A 12,672-nucleotide genomic window follows, 5' to 3' on the forward strand; every position below is an offset into this window, starting at 1 on the left:
ACTTGAGTTGCCATAGATCTTTAGCTCTTTGATGGTTAAATCAAAGTAGGGCTAGAGCATCAAGCTCTGATACCACTTGTTGCCCAGCTATGCAACCCAAGAGGGGGGGTGAATTGGGTTTCTAAAAATTTAAAGTTAATTTACAACTATGATGATTTTATAACAATAAGCAGAATAAATATGGAGAGTAAAATTTATGCAAGGTGTAGAAGCTGGATGCAAGAATGCAAGAAGATAAAAAAATTTAAAAAGAGAGCAAGTAAACACAATATAAATAAGAAGATTTATAGTGGTTCGGTGCCAACCTTACACCTACGTCCACTCCCCAAGCTCCTATTTGGGAATTCAAATCCACTAAATCATATTCAACCCGAATACAGCGTCAGAACCCCCGACTCTAGCTATTCCAAGCTAGAATACTTATTTTTCAGGTACAAGCTAACCCAATACAATCCGATTCAAGATTCGGATCAACCTTTCCACGTTTTGGAACCCTTTCAAAATAAAATATCAACTCAAAATAGAGTATAGCAGTTAATCACACAGAAATACAGATATAGCTTCTTTAACGAGCGAATAAAGTTTTAAATATATTTTACACAAAGAGAAGCAAGCTTTTCTGATTTTTCTCAAGATAGTTGAAGACTTGAATGAGCTCTTGAGGGGTTGGTGAACTTGAAATAAAAGCTTCTTGAACTTCAAGAGGGCTCTTGCTTAGGGTTGAAATGAATGCTTGAAGAACCTTTTCAAAATCCTTGTTGATTCCCTCCTTTAAGTATCTTTTATAACTTCAAATAATGGTGGAGAGTAATCTGGGCTGAAATAAAGCTGTTGGAGCACATTAAATAGGCATTAAATGCAGCCTAAACGAGCTGAAAACTAACCGTTGCGGAATTTTTTCGTCACAGAGATCGACTCATAGGGTCGACTCATGCTCATGAGTCGACTCATGGGGCCGACTTCTGTGGTACAGAACAGAAAATGACTGTTCTATAATTTTGACCTACACAGCAGCAGAGGTCGATTCATAGGGTTGACTCATGCTAAGGGGTCAACTCACAGAGTGTGCCAGCCAAAGAATTCAGCATACCGTTCAGCCCCTTTTGCCATGAGTCGACTCATGGAGTCGACTCAAATATATAAACATGATTTTCTTTCAAAATATATATTCAAAAATATTAAAATTACCTCCAATAGATTACAAATCGTGTTCTTGCTCTTGAGGCTTCCGAATCAGAACTTGATAAAATTATGATTTTATCCATGAAATATAATAAATCTTTTTTCAAGCCAAAATCATTAGTAACCCCCTCAAATACTTTGTAATCATCAAAATCAATTCAAGAAGCAACACATAAAAGTGTAAAAAATATTATCGAATATATTCTTCTCAATGTGTATGACGTCAAGATTATGATGGATCAAATTGATCGATCAGCACGATAATTTTCAGAAGATGCTGTGTTTCATCCAGTTATAAGTTCTACTGAACCTTCGAGATTTTTGCTTGTCAAATAGTATACCAAACTAGACTTCATCTACTTGAGATACCCTCTGAAATATTTTCATGCCATTAAGTCGTGGGGGTGCCTTATCCTTCTTTATTTTATTCATCCTAAAACTATCCCGCTACTTTCGAAAAGGATGATGTTCGGAGAGAAATTGATAATGACAATCAAACTAGTAGGGCATACGATCATGCTCAATTTGAAATACTTTTGTATTCTCCGTACAATAGGGACAAGCTAGTTTCTCATGAGTGTTCCATCCTGACAGCATCCTATAAGTAGAAAAATCGCTCATGGTCCACATCAATATAGCCTTCATTACAAAATTTTGTTTATTCGATACATCAAATGTACATATGCTATCAAACCATAAGAATTTCAGCTCATCAACAAGAGGTCTTAGATATACAACAATGCTTCTATCAGGGTATTATGGTCCAAGAATGACTAATGTAAGAAAAATGTTATGTTCTTTCATGCACATCTCAGGTGACAAATTGTATGGAGTAATAAAGACTGACCAATATAAATAAGAGGCTGCTGCATAACTGAACTGTGCAAATCCATCTGTAGATAGATCCAATCAGATTTGCATAATTTTTAGGCAAATAAAGGGTGGCAAGTATCAAATTTCTTCCATTCCTCACTATCCGATGGATGACTCATCATATCAGTGTGCTTACGGATTCTTTTTATGTGCCATTTCATCTACCCGACAGTACTTTTGGATAAATAAAGCCTCTAAAGCCTAGGAGTGAGAGGAAGGTATCGAAAAACCTTATATGGTATGTCCTTCTGATTTCTACCCTCTTGCCTCGGCTTAAATCGGCTTTCACCGCATATATTACATGAGCTCTTCAGTTGGTCCTCTTTGTAGAAAAGTATGCAATTATTACAGCATGCATCTATCTTCTCGTATCCCATGCCTAATCCTTTCACCATTTTTTTTAAACATAAAAGCTCTCAATAAGCTTCTCATCCATTAGTAGCATCTTCTTTATTATTGCTACCATCCTATCATAACAATTGACCATCATATTAAATTTGACCTTTAAATTCAATAATTCTAACACAGCTGATAATACAGTATATGTTTCATATTCTGACTACAGTGGTTCATCAGCATCTTTCTGCATACGATAGAAATTACCGCTGTCAGCTTCTGGATCATCCTCTATATCCTAATCAAATTCAGGACTAGCAGCATCTATAATCATGTCTACCATTCTATCTATGTCCCTGTCTTACTAACTTCTAATCCTTATAATTATTTCCTACGTCTCTCCATGCGGGTACCAGTGCTTGTAGTTTGGCATAAATCCATTCCTATACAAATGGGAAATTATTGTAACCCTATCGAATATTTCTCTATTGATACATCTCTTACTAGGATAGCGAGCCCATCCTTGAACTAAGAGTGCAGCATTTTCAAAAGTATAATCACAAAAATACTTGACACCCTTATATTCAATAGAAATCACCACATCGATTATTCGACGATCTATCTAACTACGATCCATGACACACTATCTAAAGATTCTACATATACAAATATAAGATAAAATACTTATAAAATATTTTATTATTTAAAATGACTTACATAATAAATGTATCTTATCATCAACTAATAGATATAGAAGGTTCTATTCTATTCAGAAATTGTATTAATTCTATAGGTCAATTACAGTAATCAAAAGATATGTAATGGGGTCGAAAAAAATTTTGACAGTATTTTTTCTTAATTCTCTCTATACGGCTAAAGATGTGTAAGGAGAACTGAAGAAAAATACTATTCAAAATTTTTTTTGAACTTTCAACATACCATTTGATTATTGTAATTATCTATAGAATTAATTATAATTTTTAAATTATCTAAATTAGATAGTCAATTGATCAATGTACATAATTATTTCATTCGTACAAAAATATATAAATGTATGGATGTCGTAGAATATGTACATTAATCAAAAGATAGATCTATCATTATATGTAATATAATATTTTTTTGAACTTCGGTGTGGGTCTAGAGCCTAAAGAAATGCTCCTCTAGCCGCCATCGGAGTAGATGAGCGGGCCAGAGCCGGTCCGTCGATGGTGGCCTGATCTCGAATCCCTGCCATCGAAGACAGCAGGGCTACTCTCACTGGAGAGTTTTTCAGAGTGGTCCCACCATTCGAGAATAATATTAATTTTAATAATATTATTAAAATTAATAATTTTATTAATAATATTATTAAAAATAATAATATTATTAATAATATTAGTAATGATATTATTAATTTAAATTAATTAAATATTATTAATTTAAAATTAGTTTAACTAAATTTAATTAAATATTATTAATTTAATTTAAATATTAAATCTAATTTAATTAAATTTTATAAATATTAATTTAAAAAAACTAAAAAAATTAAAATAATGGTATTTAACGATCGCTATGCAGTCGTCGCCGCCGCAGTCGCTAATACTCACCACACCCATAAAGACGGTACTGCGGCATGGATGCGACGTTGTGGCACAAACACGGCACTGTCGCACGAAGGCGGTGCTGCACGGCAGGAGATAGCACTACACGGTAGGAGAAGAAGGGGAGAGGGGAGGAAAGAGGAAGGTGAGGGAAGGAGGGAGGCAGGCTCGGGGCTCGGGGGGCTCGGGGGATGTAGGCCGAGGGCTCGGGGAGGCCGTCGGGGGCTCAGAAAGGCGATTAGTGGGAGGCAGGTCGGGGGCTCAGGGAGGTGGACAAGGGGCTCGAGGTGGCCTGGGGGCTCAGGGAGATGGCTAGGGGAGGCACGTCGTGGGCTCAAGGCTCGGAGAGGCGGCTGGGGGAAGGTAGGTTAAGGGCTTGGGGCTCGGAGAGGCGATTGGGGGCTTGGAGAAGTCAGATTCGATTGTGTGGGAAAGAGGGGGACCAAAGGCAGCCGAGGAGAGGCAGGCCGGGGGCTCGGGAGTGACTAGGTGCTCGAGGAGGTGGGTGGCGGTCGGGGGCTCGAGGAGGCAGAAGGAGATCAAGGGCTCAGGGATGTGGGATCCGACAGTCGGGGGCTCGGAGAGGTGGGATCCGACGGTGGGGGAAAGGGAGATCGAAGGCAGGGTAAAGAGAGGGGCGAGGGGACCGAAAGTAGGGGAAAGAGGTGGGGAAGAGAGAAAGTGAAAAGTAGAAAATTGGATGAGGGGTAAAATAAGGTTAGCATTAACGATGGTAAAATTACCATCGCTAGAGCCATCGCTGATAAATACCGTCTCTAATAAAATTTTTCATCACTAATAAGATTACGGTGAAATTTTTAAAAAAATATTAGTTATTAGTGACGGCTTGTTTTCCATCACTAAAGTCATCACTAATAAATATTAGTGACGAAAAAGCCATCTTTAATAACCAATTAAGCCGTCGCTAATAATTTATCAATTTTTAGCAATGGGAATACTTTTAGTCGTAATAGTTTATCGATAAATACTGCTATTAGTAGTGGCTTTTTTGTCGTCGCTAACAAGTAAATTTCTTGTAGTATATTGATAAGTTGCATCTGTATTCTTCAATCCGAACGACATCATCTTATGATAGTATAGCCCTTGTGTAGTTACAATAGCTGTCTTCTCTTCATCTTCTGGTGCCATCTGAATTTGATTGTAATTTGAGAATACATCCATGAAACTTAAGAGCTTGTGATTCGAAGTAGTATATACCAACTGATCAATTCTTGGCAAGAAAAAATTATCTTTAAAACAAACTTTATTAAGTTTGATGTAGTTAATACAGATCCTCCACTTGCCATTAGCTTTCTTTATCATGACCATGTTAGCAATCCATTCTGAATAAGATGTTTCCTGGATGAATCTTGCCTTGAAGAGTTTATCAACTTTCTGTTCTATCATCTTTTGTCTTTTGGAGTAAAGCTTCTTTTCTTTTACCGAACAGTGCAATGATGAGGGTCAATATTTAATTTATATGTGATGACATTGGGGGAATACTTGGCATGTCGGATGCCGACCAGACGAACACATCGACATTTGCTCAAAGAAACTCAATTAGCCACTCCTTGAGATTTTGGATAATAGATCTCCATTCTTAACAATTCAGTCAGGATTGTCTCCAAGTTTCATCTCAATAAGCCATTCTGTTGCTTTACCTCAACTTTTATTTTCATCTTTTCTTAGATCTAACCCTTTATTTGGTAAAATTTTCTTGGGCTTATTTCCTTGGATTGTCATCATAAAACATTGTCTAGAAAGTACCTGATCCTCTCTCATTTTCTTGGTTCCATTCTTAACATTGTCTAGCAAATACCTGATCCTCTCTCGTTTCCCTGATTCCATTCTTTGTCGAAAAATGAACGAATAGATGGTATGTTGAGACAACAGCTCTTAGAGCATTCAATCCAAGTCGTCCTATACTTACATTATATGTTGATGGTATTCGGACCATGAGAAAATTGAGCACCAAAGTCACCCATCGAGGTGATTTTCCTATGGTCACCGGTAATTCAACTTCACCTTCTACCACTATCAAATCACCAGAGAATCTAACTAGTGGTGTATTGATCCGTTTAAGTTATTCTTTGGCCAATTTCATTCTTTGGAATGCATCGTAAAAAAAAAATATCAGCAGAGCTTCCATTATCAACAAGAATTCATTTTATATAATAATTTACTATTATCGTTGAAATGATAATAGCATCATTATGAAGAGTTTGAACTCTGTCTACGTCTTCACTTGAAAAAGAAATAACATTATTGGAGGTGAGGTTCATTTTCCCAGTTTGCTGCCTCTTTTGGGTGGATCCTTCAGCTTTTTCTTCGCCTCTTGCCCCCTGCTGCCAACAAGCCCTGAGATCATGTTGATTACATCAATCATTAGTTTGTTGCCAAGATTATTATCCATATCAGTGTTCATCTGAGGTGATCCCTCCATCTGATCTTTCTCTTGTTTTAGACATACTTCTTGAGGTATCCCCGATGGATCAGATCTTCAATCTCATCCTTTAGCTGGCGACATTCTTCGGTGTCGTGGCTATGATCTTGGTGAAAATGGCAGTATTTCCTCCTGTCTCTTTGGTTTGGTGATGCTCTTATTTTTTCAGATCGATGTATGTAGTCTTGAACTTCGATCTACATTAAGATCTTAGCGCATAGGGCAAAAAGTGGAGTATAGTCATAGAAGCGTTGCTAGGCACTCTTCATCCTCTTTTGCTTATGGGGTGGACTTCTCCTCCTTTTTGTGCTCCATGATCTTCTTCACGGACTCTCTTCTTCCCACCATTCTTTTTTTTCCCATCCTACTGATGTAGGACTTTGCTTTCCTCGACTTATGCATATTTTCATGCTTGGATGAGAAGATTGGCATAGTCATTCAAAAAGTTTTTGTTAAGGGAGAAAATTAGGCATTCATCTTTAAGTCCTTGTTTCATTGCCGACATGGTAACGAACTCGTTGAAATCGTGAACTTCAAGCATGACGGCATTGAAGTGTGCCATATAATCTCTCAGCAATTCTCCTTCTTTTTATTCAATAGAGAAGAGACTGTCATTGTTCTTCGACTGTGGCCTTTGGTTGCCAAAGTGCATGACAAACTACTTTCTTAGCTGTTTGAAAAAATAGATCGATCCTCGAGGAAGACAGGAGAACCAAACTCTTACACTCTTTCTGAGGGTCGCTAGGGAGGCAAGGCAAAAAAGGGCGACGGATGTCTCCTACAGTATCATGAGGGCTTTATATATCTCCAAATGGTCAAATGGATCGGTCGAGCCATTGTAAGGCTCAACCTATGACATCTTGAATCGATGAGGGATTGGTTCGCTCAGGATCTCTCGAGAGACTGATGGGTGGGTGTTGAAGCTGAAGCCATCATTCTATTGATGACTCCCTATCTGGAATTCACAAATATGATGTTTCAATTTTCGAACCTTTTTCTCGAGATCATCTTCACACTGAGAATAATGCCAGCATGGAGAGAGGCTTGAAGTAGAGTCCTCCTTGGAGGGCTTTAGCAATCAATATCTTCGATTGTCTCTTCTTGAACTTTGTCGAGATGAGTGGTATGGAGCCAGTTCAACCAATTGTGATCGTTGGTGCGAGGTTGGAACCGGATTTGTATGTCGGTGCCCTCGTTCTGACTCTTCTACATGGGTCCAACGACTATGTTTAGATGGAGCCACTAGAGGAACTTGTGTCTTCACCACACCGTACTGTAGTTGTTGTACAGTAACCATGAGTGCTTGAACATGCTCAGCCAGCACATCAATCAGGTTGGGTTTATGGCTGTGACTTATTAGGGAAGCTGTTCCCCGATAGTTTGCCCATTATGCATGCCGTGTAGGGATGACTGGTGGTGTGAATTGGTGAAGCAGTTTTGTGATTTGGTTCTCACCATCTTCGTTTAGAAATGGGGTAGCTCTTTCTACAGCACCAATTTGTTACTGTGCCTCTTCAATAGGATGTAACAACTCGGATCCTTCATCTAACTGGAGTAGTGTGGCATCAGTTAGGATCCTGATCACCTATAAAGAAAGTCCGCATATGTCGGAGAAGGAGATGGAGGGTTCTCCAGCGGAAGATCCTCCGATGTTTAAGTTAATAACAGTCTAAGAGATAGACTAGTAGAAGAAAATAGTGAAAATAGTAAAAGAGGTATTATTTTTTGTAGTCCTCCTTTTTTTCTTTTTCTTCTCCTTTTATAGGGAAAGGTTTGTTCAACGGTTAGCAACTGCCGGGAACTAGAGTAGTAGGTTGTTGGCAATTGGTTATGGATTCAGCTGTCTACATGTGAGTAGATAGATACCGTTACAAACGAATGCCAACTTAGAATAATCTGTGTGCCACAGACTCATAGTTTTTGAGTTACAGTACGGCTCGTAGAGAATCGAGATGGAAATGAAATAAGATTGGCAAAATGTCAATGATGAATAGCTCATCTGAGGGCCGGCCTTAAGTGATCGGCTATCAACCAATGACTTCAATATCGCGCAGAACATATATCTCAGGTCATCCACGTCATAACGCCAAGCGTTTGCCACATCTTTGAAGGTCGGATATGTCATCACATCGATGAAAAATACTGCTTAACAATATCCTTTTTTTTTAACGGATATAGATATTGATATAGATATTAGTTGGATTTTTTAATTTTTATCCACAACAGATTGATTTGAATACAAAAATAGATTCGGATAGATATTATTCACACCCCTTTCACCTTTGTACACAATATTGCTAAAATAAATGCAAACAAAATCCTTTATTTTTAGAGAAAGAAAATAGTTCTTAGCCCTCCTTAAACACTTTGGTAAAGAGATATTCCTCAAAGGCATTCTTTTGATTGCATCAGACCCCTATAACAAGCACCATACCTGCGGTTGGTTGCACTTGGCATGATACTCTGTTGTCGGATTATCATTTTAACCTGGACTCGAATTCTTTCAGCAATACCCAACCTTTCAAAAGAGCTTGCGCATTCACCCAAAAAAAAAAGAACTTGCACCAAATGCTTAAACGATGAACTCTGTACGTTCTTGTGGATGAACATTGTACTATGACAGGTTGCATGGGATTCACAGGCATGGTAACATAACAAAGCCGACTTCAGAAAACATAGCACTTTCAGATAAGCAAAAAAGAAAGTTAAAAAATCTGCTTTCATTAAATGGTTAGTACATGAGAGATGTTCCCTCGGGTACTTCTCAAAAGGAAAAAATTTAGAACATCGGATTAGGGCCATTATGCTATGCAATGTTATTTGCCAAAGAATCCAATGGGCTTCCAGATGCTATCTTTTCAAACTGTATTGATCCAAGATACAATGGCATGGCCTTCAAGAGGTTGTCAAGAATTCCTGAGTAATGTGAAAAACCTAAGCGACGAGCAGCTCATATGCACACAGACAAATGGAAGCCGTTGTGAGTGTGATCATGAAACGTATCCTATGCCCATAGTGGTCTCTTGCCTACTCAAATTTGAGAGACGTGTCACCAATCTATCCAATGCTTCTTTCATCCATGGATGCTGGCATCCCTCCCTTGCTTCCGCAATCGTCACCTGTACAACGAAATGATAGTATGGAATCAGAAAATTGTTCGCTTGTTTCATCTTAGATGTAATAATCAGTCAAGCATTATGTTAATATCTAAGAATTCTTCATTTAGCATTCTGTATATACTTACCCATCTTCGTTTCCGGACATCCATCTCAGGCCAATGAATCAATTCCTCTGTTACATTCAAAGGGAACATGATTCCCTCATAAAATGCATCATGGCTTCTGCTCTTATATCTCCATTTGCCAAGGAAATCCTGTAATAACATTCAAATTTATGAGTAGTGTTTCCACGGGTCACAACTTACGTGAAAATGGTATGAAGGATTTAAACTAACATGTAACAAAGTTCATGTGCAGACCTCAATATTTCCTTGTACACCAGCTTCCTCCAAAGCCTCTCGAGAGACGGCTTCTTTTATGGTTTCGTCGAGCTCCCAGCCTCCCTGCCAAAAAAAACATATCACAGAAACTTCGGGTCAGACAACGTTAGAAACTGCATCACATCCTAAATTATGTCTTCTTCCATTTGAATTACCAAATTGGGTGTGTTTTCAAACCATAGGAGGTCAACTACTACGAGATACTACCAAATTCCTTTGCATAAATTTCTAAATCATTCCTGATGCTGTGGGAATTATACAGAGTTTTTTATGAGTTGTGTACATAAATTAGAGAATTACGTGAGTGCATACCTTTGGGAACATCATTCCATGCCCTTTCTGAGAGCTAATGACCAGAACCTCCATTGCTTGATCAATGCCATCCTTGCATGGCTTGTCAATCTTGAACTTGTACGGAATGCATCTGCTTGATCAAAAAAATAGAGAACAAGATAAGAATATTATCTACAATATAAATCACAAAAGGGAAACAAAATAGGAATAAATTTTTGCAACAATAGATTCAAAAAAATGTGGAGAATTGATGTCAATTGGAAAGCCAAGTTGATAATTGGAAGATTCTATGAAGTCCATATAATCAGGATAAGATATTCTCAGCAAAACACAATCATGATAAGGGCTGTTCCTTTTGATTAATGCCAGGTCGAATCACCATTTGAAAAAACCCCCTCTACACCCAATTTTTTGCAAAAAGGCTTTAAAAAAAAAAAATTCCTCCACAATCACCTCCGTTCCCGCAACAAAAATCATTAATCAGAAATTTCCATTTTCCATTGAATTCACGAAATGGGAGGAAAAAAAAATTGAAAACTTGTTGCGGCAAATGCAACAATACTAGAATTTAATATCTCTTTGGTTCCACAATCTGTTTCTCCATTTTTTCCATCAAATTCAGGAGAAAACAATGCCATCTTGGCAAATGGCAGTATCTCTTTTCTTAAATTCCCCAAATGACTTCAAAGAAGCCAAATCAGAAAAGATCAATAGAAGAAGGAAAGAAGGAAGGAAGGATACAATGGGAACGAACCCGACAACAAGACGACCACCGGCGCTGGTGTACCGCTGCAGCTGCCTCCCCTGCCGAGACACCAGCGAAACCATCCTTCCTCACCCTCCTAAACAAATCTTTCCTCACCCTCCTAAACAATTCCCTGCCTCCGAAGAACTCGAACAGACAAATCTCCCAAAATATCTCTCCCTCCAACCAAATACCGAATTCCACACCCACAAAACGGAGACAGATGACTAGAGAAAACTCCAAAAAAACCAGAGGGTTCTCTTTTCCAATCTTTTATACTACAAACAACAAAGAGATGGAGACGTGGGGCTAAGAGAAGCGAGAACGGCCCCCTATTAATAGGAGGAGAGAAAGGTCGGGGAGAGCTAAAGAACTGGATTACTCGTTTCTGTAGGACCGTCGCCGTCTCCTTCCCTTCGGCTTCTTGTGGCCGTCCCTTGGCTGACGCTGGTGCCAGGTGGCTCCGCGGGACGCGAGATGTTGGTCCGCTGGTCCCCCGTGCCGCCAAATATTCTAATTTAACGGATCAGGCCGAGTGTACTTGGGGACAATCATTTACTCGTCACGTGCAGATGGAATCTATCTGCTTTAGACGGCTGGACATAGAATCTATCCTGTGGATTTTGACGAGTTACTCGTTTGGGATTTAAGAACGTGGGACGCGATTTGACACGGTTTGGTTGACATTATACACCGCTTAGTGGCTTTGTTGGTCGCGTTGAGAGAAAAGCTGGATACCCACGGGATAAAATTTGACCCAAACCGTGTCGCGGTGCACGTTTGGATGGCGCTGTTTATAGTGGATGTCAACCGTGTGCTTGCGGAAATACTGGAAGTTATTACGAGTGACCATGATCTAAATACTAAGATGTTTTTTAAAATTTATTCTAAATAATTAAATTGGGATAGAAACACTTTTGTTCTATTTAGAGGGTCGGATTCGAGTCCAATCTAAACCTTTTTAAAACGTGGCATAGATATCATTTTTTTTAGATGGTGCCAATACAATTGGTCTCATGTACAGCAAATAAGTATTCTCTCTCCCATCGTACATTGTAGATATGTTGTGCCATCATGGATGCCCTAGTAGTAGGTGACACGCGTCCATCACCGCATCACACAATGTTCGATTTTTATGTCTCCTGTCAATAATGAATGATTGCAAACACCACTTCGATAGTACAACCTTGCTATCTGTTTTGAACGAGGCCAACTTATACGGTTGGAGATACCTTTTAGCATTTAACCATAACTTGATAACAGCCTTTTCTTTGGGCACCACATTATCACAATTATTGTTGCCACATTTTTGTCCCAATCCAGATAAGCCAAGAAGCTCAGGATTTTAGGGAAGTTTGATCGATCAAAATAGGAGGTGTCATACCTTCGATCCAAAATTTTGAATCGAGGATCATGGCAACAGTCGTATACTCATAAAAAACTCTTTTCACGAGTATGCAAGGCATCTTATCATATTATCTTAAAATAACAGCGGAATAATTAGTCAATAATTTAAATCTAAAATATAACGATCTAAATTTTTTTTCTTTAATATCTCAATAAATTCAACAATGATTCATAGTTCTTACATCAAATTCAATAAGACTTTCAACCGAAAATAAAAGTATAGAGATTCTGCTTCTGATTACTCTTCCATTCATATCTTGTATCATCTTAATTCCTCAACATCTGTAAAAACAGTAAAATAAGAGATAAT

The 12,672-nt window shown here is 38.4% G+C and overlaps 1 protein-coding gene across 1 annotated transcript; it reads right to left on the minus strand.

The window, feature by feature from the left end:
* Positions 1-9,117: 9,117 nt before the first annotated feature.
* On the minus strand, positions 9,118-11,275 carry LOC105042101 (nudix hydrolase 17, mitochondrial). The gene is made up of 5 exons (XM_010919199.4): positions 10,965-11,275; positions 10,229-10,340; positions 9,896-9,979; positions 9,662-9,790; positions 9,118-9,536 (listed from the first exon to the last, which is right to left on the minus strand). Exons 1-5 carry the CDS (start codon positions 11,036-11,038, stop codon positions 9,408-9,410), a joined length of 528 nt encoding a protein of 175 aa, XP_010917501.1. The 5' UTR covers positions 11,039-11,275; the 3' UTR covers positions 9,118-9,407.
* Positions 11,276-12,672: the final 1,397 nt, after the last annotated feature.

This window comes from Elaeis guineensis, chromosome 3 (genome assembly GCF_000442705.2).
Source record: "Elaeis guineensis isolate ETL-2024a chromosome 3, EG11, whole genome shotgun sequence".
NCBI classification, from domain to species: Eukaryota; Viridiplantae; Streptophyta; class Magnoliopsida; order Arecales; family Arecaceae; genus Elaeis; species Elaeis guineensis.